The sequence below is a fragment of the Cotesia typhae genome, unplaced genomic scaffold, assembly GCF_013202065.1.
Source record: "Cotesia typhae breed Kobodo isofemale line unplaced genomic scaffold, CoteBio_Ctyphae contig_5, whole genome shotgun sequence".
Taxonomy (NCBI): Eukaryota; Metazoa; Arthropoda; class Insecta; order Hymenoptera; family Braconidae; genus Cotesia; species Cotesia typhae.
In genome coordinates this window covers 1,464,569-1,483,456 of record NW_027423757.1, presented here as the reverse complement: position 1 = coordinate 1,483,456, position 18,888 = coordinate 1,464,569, and the positions used below count along the sequence as shown (strand labels likewise).

Here is an 18,888-nt window from a genome sequence, read left to right as displayed (position 1 = left end):
GACAACATATGTTATGATTCATCGTTTTCTTTTTGAATTTGTTTAATGCGTATGACATTGATAATTATAAAAAGTTTATTTTTAATACATCAGAACGATATAACTTTGGAATGTTCGTCTAAATTTTATATTATATTGATTTCATAAAGTACTAATTTTATTATTATACGTATGTAAATATATATCGGGGCGTGTCATTTAGATACAAATTGTTTATTTCATAGTTCTCGGCCTAATTTTATAAGAAATTTCATGTTGTTTAACTTTTTAATTAACTATAATTTCATAAGACTTTTCTAAATAATTTTTTCTTTTCTAATTTGATTATTATGAGAAAAATTTAATTAGATATATAGATATAAACGGCCTTGTGCTGATCTTGAGTAATAATATAAAAATGGTTTTTGTAATTACGGCAAAGATCAACATGTATTTTTGTCTGATACTGAAAATAGCGGACACGTTAAAAAACTTTATGTTTTTTATAAATTGAATTTAATAGGTTTCTAAACGATATAAGAAAATTTTGTTACATAAGTCTGTTTTTATTGATGCGGCTAAAAATTTTTTATTTCTTATCAATATTTATATATGTATAAGCGTTATTAAGAAAAGTACTGTTTTCTTTTTTTATTATTATTATTACCACTACAAAGGCTATATAGCCTACTTATCTATTAAGCCATTTTCGATTAAACTACGTAGACATTAGAGGTCTACCACTCCCATTTAAATTTTGTACCTGACATCAATTTAAAAATTTCATATTTTATAATAGAAAAGAGGAGAACTTTTTTTTTTTTTTTTTTTTTTCATATAATTACTCCTTGTCGTTAATTATCAAAACAAAACTAGATTTTTTTTTTATGTTTTAAAATTCATTTTACAAAGTGTCAGCCAGTTTTTAAATTTGTTAGTATACATACCGTCGTTCTTTTATTGTCATTCTCAGTGCCAAAGAAGATATTGATGACATCTCCAACGTATACTAATTTAGACTCGAAATGTTAAATGTTTACTTTCTATTATATTTTTGTCGACTTCGTTGCAGAGCCAACGTATTTACTTTCTTCCTTTACTTTGAAATTAAAGAAATGGTAGAAGTAGATTTTAAAAAATTATTTTTAAATAGTACCATAATTTATTAAAAATACATTTTTATTTAGCAAATTCGAATAAATTTTTACAAATGAAAAAAACATTGAATAAAAAAATAATACATGCATACATATATACATACAGACGTGTACTTTACTTATTCATAAATATTTATATAAAACTGTATTTATGACACATATTTTATTATTAATTATAAATTCACAATAATTGTTATCATTACAATGGTAATGGCAATAATTTATGATATTAAGCAAAAATCAATAAAGTGGACATTTTATCTTGTTTATAAAAATTGTTTTGCATCATTTTTATAAAAACTACATTAATAAGTTTGGTATCAAGACTATAATGTTAATGCAATCACAAAAATGATGGTCTATTGATAAAAAAAATATTTTTTTATAACAGAAGAATTCTCTAAAAATAAATAAAAATATTTATTCCCTATAAAGTTTATTTATTAATATGGATAAAAATCACGAGTCCATAAAGACTCAACAGTAGTGATCAAATTAAAATTAATTATTCCTAAATAAGCATAATAAAAAGATAATCTAAGTAATGCAAATTGTTCGGCAATTAATGTACCCCATCGATTTAATTTTCCATTACTGTGTTTCAACTTTTCGTCATAAACTGAGTGAACACAGCACTTGGACATTTCTATAAAAGCAGACATTCTTGATGAAGTTTTTAGCGTATGTTCAATACTACGTATTAAATCATTTGTTTTAAGTACAAGTAACATCTGTCGATTAACTCTTTCTAATATTTCACTTATTTGTGGTAATAAATTTGGTATTTCAGTTTGAAATTGTACCTTTTCATCAGAGCTGTATTTAGTTCTTTCAATACCAGTCATAACAGCATCCCAAGTTCTGCCAGATACCATACACGCCAATAAACCATACATATCTTCAATACCAAGTTGACCGCAGTGTTTTCTCATAGCATCTTTATCACGATCAAGTATTGCAAGCCATAATTTTGAATATGACCATCTAAATTCATCAGTCAATTCTGCATACAAACCATGATCAAGTAAAATTAGTTCAGCTTCATTATTTACATTTTTTTAATAAGAATATTACCAGGATGTGGATCTGAATGAACAAAACCCGTTACAAATATCATATGACTGTACAAACGACCTAATTTACCACTTATTTCATATGGATTAATATTATTGTCACGTATATACTTTAAGTCATTAATTTGTCCTCCTTCGACAAACTCCATAGTTAAAACACGAGATGATGATAAATCCCAATAAACTTTAGGTACTTTTAACCATTTATAATGTGAAAATAAATTACTCAATTTTTCAGCATTTTTACCTTCCCATATAAAATTTAATTCACGTGGTATATTTTTTTTAGTCTCATCAACAAGCCAATCAAATTTGAATTCTGGAAATACCCACGATGTTATTTTAACTAATGCTGCCATTGTTTTTATATCAACGTAAGAATTTGATTTAACAGCACGATGTTGGACTTTAACGGCAACAACTTTACCATTTTTTAACGTTGCTTTGTATACTTGAGCTAAACTAGCAGCACCAAGTGGTTCTTTTCAATAGATTCAAATATTTCATATGGATCTTTTTTAAAATCTTCTTTAAGTACTTTTAAAACATCTTCGAATGAAGATTGAGGTGCTGAACTATGTAAAACTCGCATTTTAGTAACATATTCTGATGGTAATAAATAATTTAAAGCTCCTATATGTTGGCCTATTTTTATATAAACTCCTTTATTAGCACAGCACAGCTCCAAGAGTTTTTGTGCTCCAAATGAATGAGATTCTGACTTAGCTTTTGCGTATTCTGGTGATGATTTTTCTAATCCACTATCGTAGAGTGATTTTTTATAATGAGATCCTATTATAAATACTTTTACAGCAGCTCTGCTTAGACGTACAATACCTATGGATCCAATGTCATAGTCATTTGCTCTCCAGGATACAAGAGTTCCTACACCTACTGCTCCTACTGTGGTGTATTTTATAAGCCTTCTCGATAACATTTTTCAACTTATTTATCATTAATAATTAAGTCAAATAATTTATTCTGCACTAATAGCTGCTTACAACTGATGAAAATCTGAAAATAAAAATAATTTATATGAAATAAAATAATGACATTAAAGTTAGATGAGAATTAACTTAGCACATATTTGATCATTTAAAAAATTTTATAACAAATAAACTATGGCCAAAAAAAAAATCTAGAAATTAAAAAAAAAAAATGCAATTTTTTAAAAATAGTTATTTAGAACAAATCATTTTTTTAAATAAAATTAAAAAATTGTCAAGTGACAGCTAACTTGAATGTCGTTAAAGTTAGCTGTCACTATTATAATATTTTTATTTTTTTTAATAAATAAATTTGTTCCGAAAAATTATTTCTGAAAAAATATGATACTAAAGTTAGCAGACGTCTGAAAATTTTTGATTTTTTTTATCAATTAAATTACAACTAAAAAGATATTTCTAAAAAATTACACTTATAGTTTTTCAAGTTTTTTACAGGTGAAATTTTTTTTTTAATTGTTTAATTTAAATTTTTTCAATAAAAAATTTATCAAAATTTTGAAATGTCGGCTAACTTCATTTTCATGAAAAATTGCATTTTTTACTTTCTTAATTTTCTAGATGTCAATTTTTTGTTATTTTTTTGCCATAATTTATTTGTTAAAAAAATATTTTAAATTAATTATTATCTGCTAAATTAATTCTTATGATAAAATATTATATTTTAATAATATGATGTTCAAATTAATTATTTATGTTCTTAATTTCAATTATTTAATTATATAAAATACCATTTGAACTTACTCAATATGATGTAAACTGTTATTGAACTACATAAATAACCTAAAAACTTTTATCAAATTCCAGGATTACTTTTATATTTAATAAAAATAAAAATAAGAATTTTATTACTAATAAATATATAAAAAGACACGTAATTAGATTTTTAATGGTTTAAAGTAATAAGAAGATATTAAATAATTTCATTTAATACTCTGATATGAAATAATTCAATGTTATGTTTCTTATTTAGTTATCACGCTGAGAACAGCTGAACTGACACTACTGAGTTTGTTACCGATTGGAATTTTAAATACAGCTCATTTTTATTACGTGATACTTTCCACTATTTGATCATCTTTAAATTTTTATTAACATTATCTTTTATTAAAATCCTCTAAATCAAAATACATGAAAGTCTTGAAGTTCGTCAAAGGTCGAAACTCGCAAAAAACGGGCCACGATTCATTATTGGTTAAAATTTAGGCGCTCGCGTAGCGCGCTATTCAAATTTCTAGTATAAATGAATAATGATGTAAAATAATATATTTTTATGATATTAAAGTTAGCTGTCACTTGACCATTTTGTAATTTTATTTAACAAAAAAATTTGTTCCGAAAAATTATTTTTAAGAAATTGCATTTTTAATCTATCAAAATTCCTAAATGTTCATTTTTTTAATGCAGTAATTTATTTATTAGAAAAATTATTAAAATTATTAAATATCTGCTAAATTAATTTTCATACTTTTTATAATAACATTATATAAATTTATTAATTAAATACACAAAATATATAATACTATTTTTATGTTGTAAATTAAATTTCAACTTTGCATTTTTATAAATAATTAAATTATTACATCTTTCTTATTGAATTATTCGTGAGTTTGATGCATGATCCATTAGTATTTTCTGTAAATAACAAATTAATTTATTCGTATTAAGTATTTAATAAAATGAGTTTGGATTAATTTATATTAAAGTTGCAAATTAATCCATTTTATTTTTTTTTATAAATATTTACCTTTACTGGACCAATGGCGTTAATTAATTGTAATCCTAAGCTTCTAGCAAGGATTATTGGTGGAGCAGTTCCTTTATACAACCTGTGTAAAGCATCAATAGCTAACATAGTTGGAACGTTATGTCTTTGTCTTAATGTTTCGTATTTGGACAAGTACTTAATATCTCCTAGAATACTTCCATCTCTTAAAGTTTCTTCAAGTAGTTTAATTAATAAACAAACATCACCGAATCCAAGATTGACACCTTGGCCAGCTAATGGATGAACACGGTGAGCTGCATCACTGTTTAAATAAAAAATATAAATTACTCTACTTATTGTATCAATTACCTAAATTTATAAACTATACTACCCAACAAGAGCAACCCTATTTGCAACATAAGAGGTAGAGTGTCCAAATCCCAAAGGAAAAGCAGCTCGAGATCCTTCAACAATTTTCAGTACAGAAGGCTGTAGCTGTCTAGATACACCAGTTTGAAGTGAAAATTGTTCAAGTAATTGTTGCAATGCCTTCATACCACTTTCAATAAGATTATTCTTTGGATATACTTTCCACAGCGCCCTATTTAATTCGTCAACAAATTCCTCTTCGGGTACTTTTAACAGACGTTTAGCTTCTTTTGTTGTTATAGACCAAACGAGAGAGCTCAAAGTGCTTGTAAGCTAATTTGACAAAAAATTTATTTTAATAAGTACTAAAAAAATTAATGAGTATGAATTTAGCAGACATCTGATAATTTTTTAATAATTTATAAACAATTTATTTGTTACAGAAGAGATAGTATAAAAAAATGCATATGAAAATTTTCACAAGTTTTTCTATGCAATTTTAAAAATTTTTTTTACAACCATTAAGTTAAAATTAATCTAAAAATTCTCCAAAATTAGCTGTCTGCTGAATTCACCCTGATAAAAATTAATGTTCTTAGAAAAATTTTTTGAATTACTTACAGGTAATAATGCTACTGGGCCTGTTGGTAAAAATCTTTGCCAAGCTACAATATTTTCTGTTGGCTGAAAAAAAAAAAATTATGATATAATAATAATAATAATAATTTGAAATAAAATTCATCAAAAGTAAAGTTAAATTTAAAGTGAAAAACAATTACCTCTGACAATTCAACAGTTGCAACGATTCCCATTTGATCATAATCCCACTTGACATATTGTACATTCATTGCTTGGCGTACACGAGAATTCACTCCATCCGCCCCAATCTAAAATAAAATGAAAAGAAAAAATATATATTTACGTATGTATATATATTTAATTTATTTATTTATTGACCATGAATTTATAATTTGGATATTTTACGTTAGCATTGCCAACAGCTCTTAAATTACATATGTAATAGCACAGAGAGGAGGAGAAAATAAAAATCAGTTACGGAATACCAAAAATAACTTTGACAAACTAAAAGATATGATGTAAAAACTCAAAGTTTGAAAGAAGTGATTATATTAAGATTCTAGATTAAGATATTAAGAAGTGATTATATTAAGGAGTGGTTATATTAAGATTCATTTAGTACTATTAAATATTTATTGATGATCGGAAATGATCATTTAATTAAAAGTATCAAATAGTATTTCGCACTTATTCGAAAAAGTAGTAGAAGTTATTACTCATTGCTTTATTACTTAGTGTGAATTAATAATTAAAGCGTATTTAAAAAAACAAACAGCAAATAAATTTTTATAATTAAATCGTGATTCAAAGGAAAAATCACACATAATCACAGCAACTTCCTGTGAGGACATCGTTATCAATAAAGTAGTTGTTATTCTCTTTAAGCATGTGGTTGGCCCACTTTCCTATTACAAAGTGCAAAGTATGGTTTCTCAGTACTAAAAAAAAAAAAAAAAGTCAAAATAAATAATAAGAAATAATTGTGGTAGTCGCAAAATCCCCTCAGTAAATACTGGAATTCAGAGATCGACGTAGTCTAATTATAAGCCAAGTCTGTTTTATAAACATTTGGGTACACGTGAAAGAAGATGCGGGATTCATCAGACGTTTACAATTTCTCGGAGTATTCACATCGCATGTAAATTAAATTTTGTATGAATATTACAGAAAAGAATTCACGATTTATATTTAAAAAATGAATACATTCGTCGAACATCCGGAAAGTATTTATTATCGTGATTCATTACTTCAATATTAAGTTTAAAAATGAAATAAAAAAATTTAAGCATAGAAAAAAAATGTAAATAACTTGTTGATGTTTCTGATTCAATTGAACGGACTTTAGAAAATTCAATGAATTTATATTTGTGATTAAATCAGATTATAAACAAATACTTAATGCTGGTGACTTTGAGTAATTACTGGTGTATGTGCAAATGCATGTGATTTAATACTTAAAAAATTCTTAACGATGTTTCCACGTCATACAAAGCCTCTAGGTAAATTGTTAAATCGAAATGGTGAGGATATCATCTATCGAGACAACATTCACATGTCGACACTCACAGAAGGATACCAGATAGTTTCACGCGTACATTGTTTACAAATCTAATAATATTGTGTTTATTTCTAATGTATTTTTTAACGACTTTGTTTGAATTTGTTAGAACGAACGTAGTGATCTATGGATGGACGATATGGAACGGGGTAGTATATCGTCCGAAAGCTCATCAACAGAATTTGCATGTACAAAAACTTCATTAGCAAAAAAGCAACAACCTTGGGATACGGCAGAAGTAACAAAAGCTCTTTCAAGTCTTCCTGCGGGTGAAACTGCATTAACACTTATTCCTACTCTTCATGGTGATATTTTGGAGAAAACTCTTGAAGTTTTAAAATGTATAAGCTCAGATAAAACTAAAGATCAAACTTTTGTCATTTCAAATTTCGCCAATGGGTACGTTATATAATTAATATCATATCATAAAACAAAAGCTTTTAAAATGATAATTAGGTGAATATAAAAAATTATAGTGGTGTCAGAAAATCTTCTCACAATGCGCAAAATAAAGCAGCCGCATCTTCAACCTCTGAATCAGTTCTTGCTAAATGGCCAGAGACTTGTCTTCTTGTTGCCAGTTGGTTAGGACAAATTGAAATAGTCAAGGCGCTTCTTCAAAGAGTCACTAATATCTCTATCCGAGATGGGCACGGAAGGTTATTATTATGTTTAAAAGTTTATCAACATTTCATTATTTATGTAAACAATTTTATAAGTCATAAAATAAATCAACTGTTTTATCTTTAGGACTCCGTTACATCTGGCAGCGTGTGCGGGGCATGTAAAAATAATAGAAATACTACTAAAACATGGCGCTAATCCAAATGATTGGGATTTTAACAAAGAATATACAGCGCTACATTGTGCTGCAGCGATTGGTAATCTTTCATCAGTTAAATATTTAATAAAATCTGGAGGTAATGTTGATGCCGGTCTTCCCGGACGTACACCATTACATTATGCAGTAATGAGTAATGCTGCTGACTGTGTAGAAGCTCTTTTAAAAGCTGGTGCTTCTCCGAATAATCCTCAAGTATACACTGAAACTCCGTTACATGCTGCTGCTAGTCTAGGTGCTGCTTGCAGTGTAAGTTTACTTTTACATTATGGAGCTGACGTACGAGTTCAATCAGGTGCAGCACGATCTACACCACTTCATTTAGCAGCAGAAGAAGGAGCAGTGAATGTGTAAAACTTTTACTCAAAGCTGAAGCTCCAATCAATGCTAAAAATTCACGAGGACAAACTCCATTACATCTTGCAGCTTTAGCTCAATCTGCGGATACTATGGAAAGTTTAATTGTTGCTGGGGCTGATGTTAATGCTGAAGACGATGATGGTAGGACACCTCTCCATACTGCCGTAGCTAAGAGTGTCAGAGGAAGTGAATTAGTTCGAATATTATTACAGGTGAGAATTTTCTTCATATATATATACTTTTTCTTATATTAATGATTTTTGTTTATAATTAACAGGGTGGATCTTATGTAAATAAGCCAGATAAATTTGGATATACTCCTCTTCACATTGCGGCACTTAATGAAAGTTCTTTCATCGTAACTCTATTGCTGGCAAAAGGAGCTGACGTGACTGCTAGAACGAAAGGAGGAATTTCTGCACTCAGTTTCATCATTAGACGTACACCAGATGTACTTCCAAGATTTGTTTCACGTATGGATCAAGCGATATCTCTGCATGACCATGAATTAGGTGATGTCGACTGTGAACTGCGCTTGGATTTTCGTTTTTAGTACCAGGTGGACGAAGTGAAACTGATTTAATGCTATGTCTTGTTGAAGGTGGTCAAAGACATATTCTAAAACATCCTCTCTGTGAAAGTTTTCTCTATCTAAAATGGTTAAAAGTCCGTAAATTTTTTCTATTTAGTTTGATATTTCATTCAATATTTGTTGCAATATTTACGGCATACATTATAGCAGCATTTTTATACGAGGCGGATATTGTTGTAGAAATATTTTTTATGCCTATTATTGTTTTTACAGTTATTTTGACAACTAAAGAGATTTTTCAATTATCTCATGGTATTTGTTCGTACATAAAAAGATGGGAAAACTGGTTACAATGGGGAGTGATTGTATCTTCCGCTGCAATTATAATAAACCCAGTTGGTCTGTGGCAATATCATGTAGCTGCCCTAGGCATTTTTTTAGTCTGGATTGAGCTTATGATAGTCGTTGGAAGATTTCCAATGTTTGGTTTATACGTTCAGATGTTTACTCAAGTAGCAATTAACTTTTTTAAATTTCTTGGTGCATATTTATGCTTAATTATTGGGTTTGGGCTTGCATTTAGCGTTCTCCATAAAAATTACAAGTCTTTTAAAAGTCCACTCATCAGTCTATTGAAGACAATTATTATGATGTCAGGAGAATTGGAATTTGAGGATGTTTTCTTTGATAAAGATGCACCAATACAATACCCAGGAACATCTCATCTTATGCTTTTGGCTTTTGTTGTACTCGTCACTATTATTCTAACTAATTTAATGGTAGGACTTGCGGTATCAGACATCCAAGAACTTCGTCGTTGTGCTGGACTTGATCGACTTGTACGCCGTGCTGAACTAGTAGCACATCTAGAAAGTTTGCTTTTTTCCAAATTTCTTGACCATTGTCCTCAAAGAATTGTTAAACCCTGCAGAATGGGAGCTTTACTTCTCCATCCACCTCATCATTGCGCAATACACATTAGACCAAATGATCCTCGTGAAAAACGACTACCTAAAGATTTAATAAAATCTATCTATCGATTAGTTTCCGAAAGAAAAATTCGCATACGTAATAATATCAACAGCCCTTCATCAAAAAGTAATAACTTTGATCTAGATGATAGTCGAACCAGTAGATTGTATAGTTTTAGTTCAGTTAATGACACCAGTAGGCAATTGTTAGAATTATTTTCTGAGTTAAAAAAGTGCTCACAAAATATTAGTATGCGTTTAGATGCTTTATCAATTAAAATTGATACTATTACTCGAGAATTTGATCATGATTAATTGTAATACGCTTATTAAAATTTATTTTTTTTTTTTTGTAAAATAACGAAATAAATATTTTTAATTTTTTTTAGTAGTAAAAAAATTATTTACCAGTAATTTCGATGTAAGTTCTTCACCATTCTCTAATTTTATTTTAACATCATTGTTGATTGTTTTTGGCAAAGTAATACCTTCAACTTTGGCATTGTACATAACGTGAACAGATGGCTTTTCTTCTAGTTGTTTATTGACTGCATGTAATAATAAATCATTTTCGACAATATATGCTATATCCTCAGATAATTGATCTTCATTAAATGTTATCATGGCATCTGAACAGGCATCCCATACCTAATATATAATTTATTTTTATATTAATTAAAAATTATAATAAGAGCAAGTACACTTTTCCATCACTGCTATGAGCAGCTTCTCTGTTTAAAAAAAAAGGATTGAGACAAAGAATAAAGTATTGGAAAGTATTAGATTGACTAGAAAAAGCAATACTTTTTTCTTTGTCTCAATACTTTTTTTTTAATCAGGGTTTGGCAAAAGTGAAACTTTTTTCAGCCACAGTCTTTCATAATTTGCTCATCAAAAAAATTCTGTCTTCAATTATATATCTAAAAATTTTATGAAAATTAACTTAGCAGATAGTAGATAATTTTAAAAATTTTTGTAACGAATAAATTATGGTAAAAAAAAAAATTTATAAAAAAAATTGACATCTAGAAATTTAAAAAAACTATAAATGCAATTTTTAAAAAATAATTTTTTGGAGCAAATTTATTTGTCAAAAAAATTGTCAAGTGACAGCTAACTTTAATGTCATAAAAATTTTCCACTTATAACTAGATAGAAAAATATTAAAATTATATCATTATCATATTCATCTTATTAAAATTAATCACATTTTTTGACAACTTATTGTTCTAAAAAAATAACAATAATTAAAAATTTTTCAACATACTTAATTATTCTGAAATAATGTTAATAGTTGATGACATTAAAGTTAGCAGTCACTAGAAAAATTTTTAATTTTATTTAACAAAACAAAATTAGTTCCAAAAAATGATTTTTAAAAAATTTGATTTTTAATTTTTTAAAATTTCTAAATCTTAATTTTTTTTGCCATAATTTAATTGTTAAAAAAAATTCTAAAAATTATTAAATATTTGCTAAATTTATTTTCATTAATAGTTAAGTTTAAACGATATTGTTTGTTTTTGACAGTGGCCTCAAACTCGTAGTGATTTAAGTTGCACTGATTACCTGCATTTTTCGAACTGGAGTATAACGAACAGCTTCTATGTGTTTCCATGCTCCTATACTTGACAGTAATGTACGTGTTTGTTGATTCAATGCGACAACTCGATTAGAATATTTTTCGGTTTGTTTAAATTCATATTTATTTCCACTTTCCAGTAATAAAATCTTTTGAGATTGTAACGTTCTATTATTAGCTGCAACAAAAGTCATTAATTATTGTATTTATTATTACTAATAAATTGTTATGATTATTTCTAACCTAAAGCAACAGCCAAAGTTGTTCCAACCATTCCACCTCCGGCAATAATAATGTCATGATGTTTATCATTATCTCCAGTAGCACAATGATTTTTCCTTGCAATTACCACTTGATTTGATAAACAAATACTACATTTATTGTATAAAGATGTTAAAATACCTCGAGTACACGGCATAATTTCACTTACAAACGCCATTTTGTTTGGCGCGCTTTTTAGGAATTCAAAACAAAATTCAAACGAGCAATGGAGAGCTAATGAGATCAACAAATGATTACTGTATGAAACAATTTATCGATTTATTAAATAATGCTACCAGGCTATACTTATCATCTTTGGAGATTAAACTTCACGACCATTTTACTAATAAACAAATTTCTTTACGTAAAGATTCCAGTAGTATAATCAATATGAGCAACCCTTATAAAAATTTTCTTTTATTCAGCTCGATGAATGTGAGATAGAAAAGTATTTTTAGATGAATGACAAATATTAAAATTTTTTCATTGATATAATAGTAAAATTTTAATCTGTAATTTAGTTTTTTAATTAAAACAAAATGAAATATATATTTTTATTGTTATGATGAGCGAAAAGACGATCCTGAAATTTCTTACTACCACTACTACTTTTTTTACGTTTAAGGTCACCATGGTGATGCGTTCCCCTGCGTTGGCTGATCGATTTTCAGGTGAATTACCTGAAGAATCCACGTATTTGTAAAGCAGTCATAAATAAAATGTAGTGAAAAGAGCAACTAAATATAACGAGTAAGTGGAAAAGAAAAACAAGTACTTAAATTGTATGAAGAAATGTCTGAACATAGAGGTTCATCTTTCGTTAATTCTTGTATTAAAGTGCCTATAGATCCTTATAGCCGTCAACCAACACCGTCTTATGAACGCCCGAGAATCCAACGAATAGAAAAAAGTAGAAATACTGGAAAATCACGTAGAATTAATTTCGTATCGTCTTCGAGTAATCAGGATTCAAACCGTGAAATTGTTAGTTCTGATGACAGCAATGTAGAGAGTTTCTTAGATTTTTTGGAAAGTATACCTGACTATGGTGAAATTAATCATCTCTCTAATGAACAATTCAAACAGAAGTTGGATTATTTGAAAAGAAAACAGAGATTGTTGTTAAAAAATTTGAAGAATTGTTTAGATCAGGATGATAGTGATGAAAAAAGTCTCGTTGTTCTTGATAAATCTTCAACTTTACCTCCGTCGACACCGAGTATTCCCGACAAGTCTAAAAGGTGGGATGAAAATAATGTTGATTTGAGATTGCTTGGGAAGAAATGTAGTCTTGAGGATTCTCGGACTGGGAGTCCCTTGTTATTTTCTTCCGGGACTTTTGCCGGACTGGCTGAAGACCAAGATTTATTAACTTTTAGGTAAGTAAATAGAATTTTTTGGATAAATATCGCTGTATAAATTTTTACATATGTATCAATAAAATTTTCAGGTGTAAAGACAAGGATAAAGAAATGAAAACTTTAAAAAATCGAGAAATACATTCTGCTAGTAAAAGCTGGAGTACTTGGAGTGAATCTAAAAGTACTGAAAGTGCTAATAGTGACTCAGAAAATAGTGTTGAAACTCGAAGTTTACCGCCTAGTAGTCCTAAAAGATGGCAACCAACTGTTCCAAAACCATTTTCATTTGCATTAAGGTAAATATTTATTAAGGATATTCAGGGGAAGGTAGCCTAAAGCGGGTAAAATTGATTTTACAATTATTTATATTTGATTTTACAATTGTTTAGCAAAAAAACGTGTACTGGGGCAAAATGGGTACCTGCTTGCGCTGCTCTGATCCAATTCTATATTTATTTTGATATACAATATTATCAAGTAATACGTAAATATAAGAAAAAAGTGGAAATACATTCTTGATTGAAAACTTGTTATCAATTTCAATAGAAAAATGCGTATTTTGCTTCAAATTAATGAAATAAAAATAAGATCATTATTTGAATGATTGCAATGAATAAAAATCTTTTTTTATGTTAGCTTAATACACAATTTTATTATCAAAATTAGTTTTATCATTAGATTCATCTATTTGTAATGCTTATCCGCTTTGGGCTAGGTAGGGCAAAACGAATTTTTAAACAATTTTTATTTTTTATTGATAAAAAATTCTTAGGCCCAAACTAAGACAATATTCCTATCTAATATTGAAGTTCGATCACTACTATGTTGGATAAAATAATATTCTTTAGTAAGTCGAAGAAAAACTAAAACTTCTAGACCTTCTTCGTTAGCTTAACCGCTTTAGGCTACCCTCCCCTACATTTTATAATACAAAATTTCATTATTGATTTTTTATCCCAGAGATGAAGCAGAAAAGTACATGTCTCGGGCTGAAAAAGAAGCTACAGAAAAATTTAATGAAAATAATAAAGGAAGCCCGATAAAAAAGAGAAGAGTTAGACCGATTCCTTTGACATCAAGGATTCCTTTGTACGATAAATTGATGGCAGCTAAAGAAGAAAGGTGTGATACGTTAATTTACTTGTTTTTAGTCATTTTTTCAAGTTAATAATAAAACTTTTTTTTTCTTTCCATAGAAGCCGAATGATCCGTGAAGAATCAGCGTGGAGCCTAATGTCTCAAGTAAAACCTTTCAGATTAGAGTGTGATCGTAGAGCTATTAAAACAATGAGTCGCTCGAGTCCAGAACTATGTTCAAGGAATGTAAAATCAATTTCAACATCTAGATTTAGAGCAAAGCCTGTGCCAAAAGATCTTTTTGGTACTGACGTGTACGATAGAATGTTAGAAGATGAGTATGTTAGACAGATGCAAAAGAAAATTCGTGCCGTTGAATTATTGAAATCATCGGCATTGCCGCCATCGATGGCCCGGAGAGAACGAATAAAATCAGCGTGCATTCCAAGAGTTAGAAATTGTAGCAATGACGAGTGTCGCCGTGCTGAAGAATCATTAAGAGTATGTAGTTCTACTCCAATAACATCTGAAAGATCGCGTTCTGTATTGACTAATCAGTCCTGTAGAGGTAATAATTTAGCTGCAATTTTACGGTGTCAAGCATCAAGGTAAATTAATTTATTTATTAATTAAATGTAAAAAGAAAACAAAATCGATTATAGTTTAGGAAAATTTCAGAGAAAAGTTGGAACGAGAAATTCAAGAGAGAATGGAAGAGCAAGCACGGGAGTATGCAATCAAAATGCGGGAATCTTGGACTGGCCGAAAACCTGCATGGCGTGCACTGAGACATGCAGCTAGGTATATTATTTATAATTTTATTATTTATAAGTGTAGAAAAAATTGATTTATTTTTTTTTTTATTTACTTCAGAAAAGATTTAGCGAGAGATTTAGATTTCCGAATATCATTACGCAGGGATGAAGCAAGAGAACAGGCTGAACGTCATCGTTTTGAAATGGAAATGATGCTCGATCGTGTTACACAAATTCCTACATTGTTCGAACGTCACTCACAGGTATGAATTACTCCAAATCACGTACATTTATTTTACATTACTGATAAGAAACAATATTGGATTATCAATTGAAGACTCGTTTCTCTAAGAAGGAACACAATATGCAGAATTTCCAGGGAATGCGTCAACTGCAATCCCGGGCTTACAAACTTGAACGCAAAAAGAAGAAAAAAAAACTCAAACCTCAACATTCTAGCAGTCTTGAGTCTGACAATAGTCCCGAATGCCCATCACGTCCTGACTCTGAATCTACACCAACTCGGTTATCTCCTGAGCAATCTTCAAAATCTTCAGGCTCTAGAAAATCTCAGGCATCAACTAGATCAGAAAATTTTATGAGTAATAAAAAAAAACATGAGCGCGGATCTCTTCGAGTATCGATTAATGAAACTGCTGAACTGATTGAAGATGATGATGGTGACGATAACGAAAAATATTCTATCAGTCCTAGTGATGAACAAGATTCTCACAATTTATGCAATAAAAATACTCAAAATCTTTAATACGTAAAGGTAGTCCCGAGTTGAAATTTAAATCGTAGATTCAACGTATTGAACGTTCAAATCGTTGCTTGAGGGTATTAGACGTTGAAAACGTAGGATCAACGTATTGAACGTTAAAAACGTGTATGTTGAACGTATCCAACGTATTGTAAATGTGAAGAGAACCAATAATGGGTGAAAATAAGTAATATTAAAACTATTTAAATAACTACACATGCTTGAAACCTAAATGGACAAAAAAAAATTTTTTTTCAGTTCTGTTAAGATTTTACATTTTTAGCTTAAATTTACCATTTTTTTGACGGAAATGCTTTATCAAAATTTTTTAGTCTCGTAGTAGTTTCCAAAATTATGTAAAATTTTATAAATTCATAAATCTGTATATAAAATAATAACTTTTTATACAATTTTATAAAATTTTGTACCACTGGATTTTTACAAAAAAAAAAATAAAATTTTTAACTTCCTGTAAAGAAGAAAATTAAAAATGTGTAGTTATTTGAGTAGTTTTAATGTTACTATTTTCACCCATTATTGGTTCTCTTCACATTTATAATACGTTGGGTACGTTCAACATACGTTTTTAACGTCCATTACGTTCAAATGACAATTTTAACGTTCAATACGTTGATCCTACGTTTTCAACGTCTAATACGCTCAACCAATGATTTGAACATTCTATATGTTGAATCTATGATTTAAATTTCGACTCGGGGCTTTAACAAATAATCTACAAGTATTATCTTTATAATTAAAAATATATTGATAAATTTTTTATTACGAAAATTTATACATATCACTTTTACACGTAAATTGTAACATTATTTATTACTATCCGCAAAATAATTTTTTTTTTTTTTTTTCAAAATATTACAAGATTAATAAAATAATATTATATGAAGAATAATAATAACTAAAATAGTACGAGCAGTCTTATAAAAAACTTACAAACTACAAAATTAAAGAATATTTATGAACATGAAGTATAATATTTTAATCTTGCATAATATCCAATATCCAGTCCATGTAATATGGTAAAAATGTGTAAACTCCGGGGAAACCATCGATACCACAATTGCGTGGCCCAAAACTTACAACACCATATTGAACGTATCGTACATCATTGTAATAACGTCCTGGTGATTGAAGAGGACCGCCGCTGTCGCCAGTGCATGAATCCTTACCATTTTTACCTCCAGCGCATATTTGGTTATACCAAATAACTGATTTACCTTCGTAAGCTTTTGCGCATTCATCATTAGGAACTGGAGATAAATTAACCATAAGAAGTTCCAGACTATGTGTACCAAACTCAGTTGCACCCCATCCAGTGATTGTGACGGTTTTTTGACCTAACCGTTGAGCTGTTCCAATGGGTAAGCAAATTGGTTTTACATTTATTGGTTCAAAGTCTATATCTGAAGCTAGGCGTATTAATCCAATGTCATTCTGTAGTTTTGATGGAACGTAACCAGGATGAAATTTAGTACTTTCTATTAAAAAATCTTGATATTGATCAGCGCAAACTATTTCTAGACCGTCTTCATCCTTATCACAATCACGCTCGGTACTCAAGTCATGGTCTCCAACTCGAACTCCAAGTAGAGTGAGGGCTAGAAAAAAAATTTTCTTAAGTATTTTATTAAAAATTATTTTTTGAATGATTAATAAAAAAATTACTAGATGGTAAATTTGTAATACAATGCGCAGCAGTCAAGATGTAACGTTTATTAATAATTGTTCCTCCACATCTAAATTCTTTTCTACCATCGATATTGTAAGCTATTAATGCCATCCATGGATAGTCGAGAACACCAGTTTTATTTCCTCCAAATATTTTTGGCTCAGTGATTGGACCGCATATAGTGTGATTAAGTAGTCTTACATTTGAATGATTCACCACATCTGGAGGATTAGGTATTGTTGATAATTCTGGCTCTAGTGTTGTAGATAGTTGCACAGGTTGTTCACAACATACTTTTGGCCACATTCCCTCGAATCCACATTGTGACAACCGGATAAGTTCTAATGCTTCATTAGGAATTGGTCGCGGACCTTTCAGAATACTCAGTAATGATGGACACTCTGTTACAATAATACACGAACTTATACTTCCAGACGGTGTCATACATTTATCTTCTGTAATAAATTGTCAAAAAAAAAAAAATTATAGTATATTTATTTTTTTTATATTTTGAAAATTCTTCATCTTCAATATAATTAAACTTTCATAAAAATAACTTCATTGTAAATAGTAAAAAACTGATTATTGATAAGACAGACTATCTTTGATTTTTTACTTAACAAGATTATTCAATAAAAAAAAATCTTAAACTTTTATTTCTTCTTTGTTTGAAAAAAATGTATGATCACAATTATTTCTAAATAAAGTAATTTTGTTAAAGAAAAAAATTAATATATACTTACGAGTATAAACAATAACTAAAAAGTAACTTAGTAATATCAATAAAAACTTCATATTTTAATTAAGAAAATACAGTTCAATTTGTGAAAAATTATAATTAATATCATAACAAAATATAACAGACAGTTTTTTTCAGAAGAGTGTCTCTCAGGTCAAGTTCACAAGCAGTACATTGGAATAAAATGAAATTAGCACATTACGATTCCAATAAATTTTTTATTATAAAAATGATTCTCATATAATTATGATTTTGTTAAAATAAAAACATAAAAAATTAAAAAAAAATAATAATTACAACAAAAACTTGTTCTCCAAACCGCAACCTAATATGGCACTAAAAATATTTATACGCACGTATCTCCTTCTATTCGCGTCTCAACACCTTCTATTTGTTAAAATTCTGCAAACCCGTTATAAGTAAGATGATGATAATATTTTTGCACTAGACGGTCTGCTGCCATCTGCATTTGTCCTTGATAAAAAATAATCACGTGTGTTGTTGCATATATATGCTTTTATACTTTTACATT

At 28.7% G+C, this 18,888-nt stretch overlaps 4 protein-coding genes across 4 annotated transcripts; 1 reads left to right on the top strand and 3 right to left on the bottom strand.

Moving 5' to 3' along the window:
- Nucleotides 1-970: 970 nt before the first annotated feature.
- On the bottom strand, nucleotides 971-4,353 carry LOC141530487 (aarF domain-containing kinase 1-like). The gene is given in 4 exon segments (XM_074247612.1): nucleotides 971-2,187; nucleotides 2,190-2,693; nucleotides 2,696-3,223; nucleotides 3,958-4,353. Coding segments are annotated over 3 exon segments (1,563 nt in total). The 5' UTR covers nucleotides 3,147-3,223; nucleotides 3,958-4,353; the 3' UTR covers nucleotides 971-1,579.
- Nucleotides 4,354-4,672: 319 nt separating this feature from the next.
- On the bottom strand, nucleotides 4,673-6,340 carry LOC141530992 (ubiquinone biosynthesis monooxygenase COQ6, mitochondrial-like). The gene is made up of 6 exons (XM_074248437.1): nucleotides 6,248-6,340; nucleotides 6,070-6,177; nucleotides 5,912-5,974; nucleotides 5,313-5,623; nucleotides 4,961-5,243; nucleotides 4,673-4,848 (listed from the first exon to the last, which is right to left on the bottom strand). The coding sequence occupies exons 1-6, from the start codon at nucleotides 6,248-6,250 to the stop codon at nucleotides 4,804-4,806; spliced, it is 813 nt and encodes a 270-aa protein (XP_074104538.1). The 5' UTR covers nucleotides 6,251-6,340; the 3' UTR covers nucleotides 4,673-4,803.
- Nucleotides 6,341-6,531: 191 nt separating this feature from the next.
- On the top strand, nucleotides 6,532-16,884 carry Pyx (transient receptor potential channel pyrexia). The gene is given in 14 exon segments (XM_074249495.1): nucleotides 6,532-7,460; nucleotides 7,537-7,826; nucleotides 7,904-8,086; nucleotides 8,178-8,605; nucleotides 8,608-8,840; nucleotides 8,906-9,164; nucleotides 9,167-10,445; nucleotides 12,730-13,353; nucleotides 13,425-13,631; nucleotides 14,296-14,457; nucleotides 14,532-15,020; nucleotides 15,091-15,213; nucleotides 15,286-15,430; nucleotides 15,505-16,884. Coding segments are annotated over 14 exon segments (4,971 nt in total). The 5' UTR covers nucleotides 6,532-7,340; the 3' UTR covers nucleotides 15,934-16,884.
- Nucleotides 16,673-18,759, bottom strand: LOC141530991 (serine protease ea-like). Its single transcript, XM_074248436.1, has 3 exons — nucleotides 18,361-18,759; nucleotides 17,614-18,072; nucleotides 16,673-17,546 (listed from the first exon to the last, which is right to left on the bottom strand). Exons 1-3 carry the CDS (start codon nucleotides 18,410-18,412, stop codon nucleotides 16,927-16,929), a joined length of 1,131 nt encoding a protein of 376 aa, XP_074104537.1. The 5' UTR covers nucleotides 18,413-18,759; the 3' UTR covers nucleotides 16,673-16,926.
- Nucleotides 18,760-18,888: the final 129 nt, after the last annotated feature.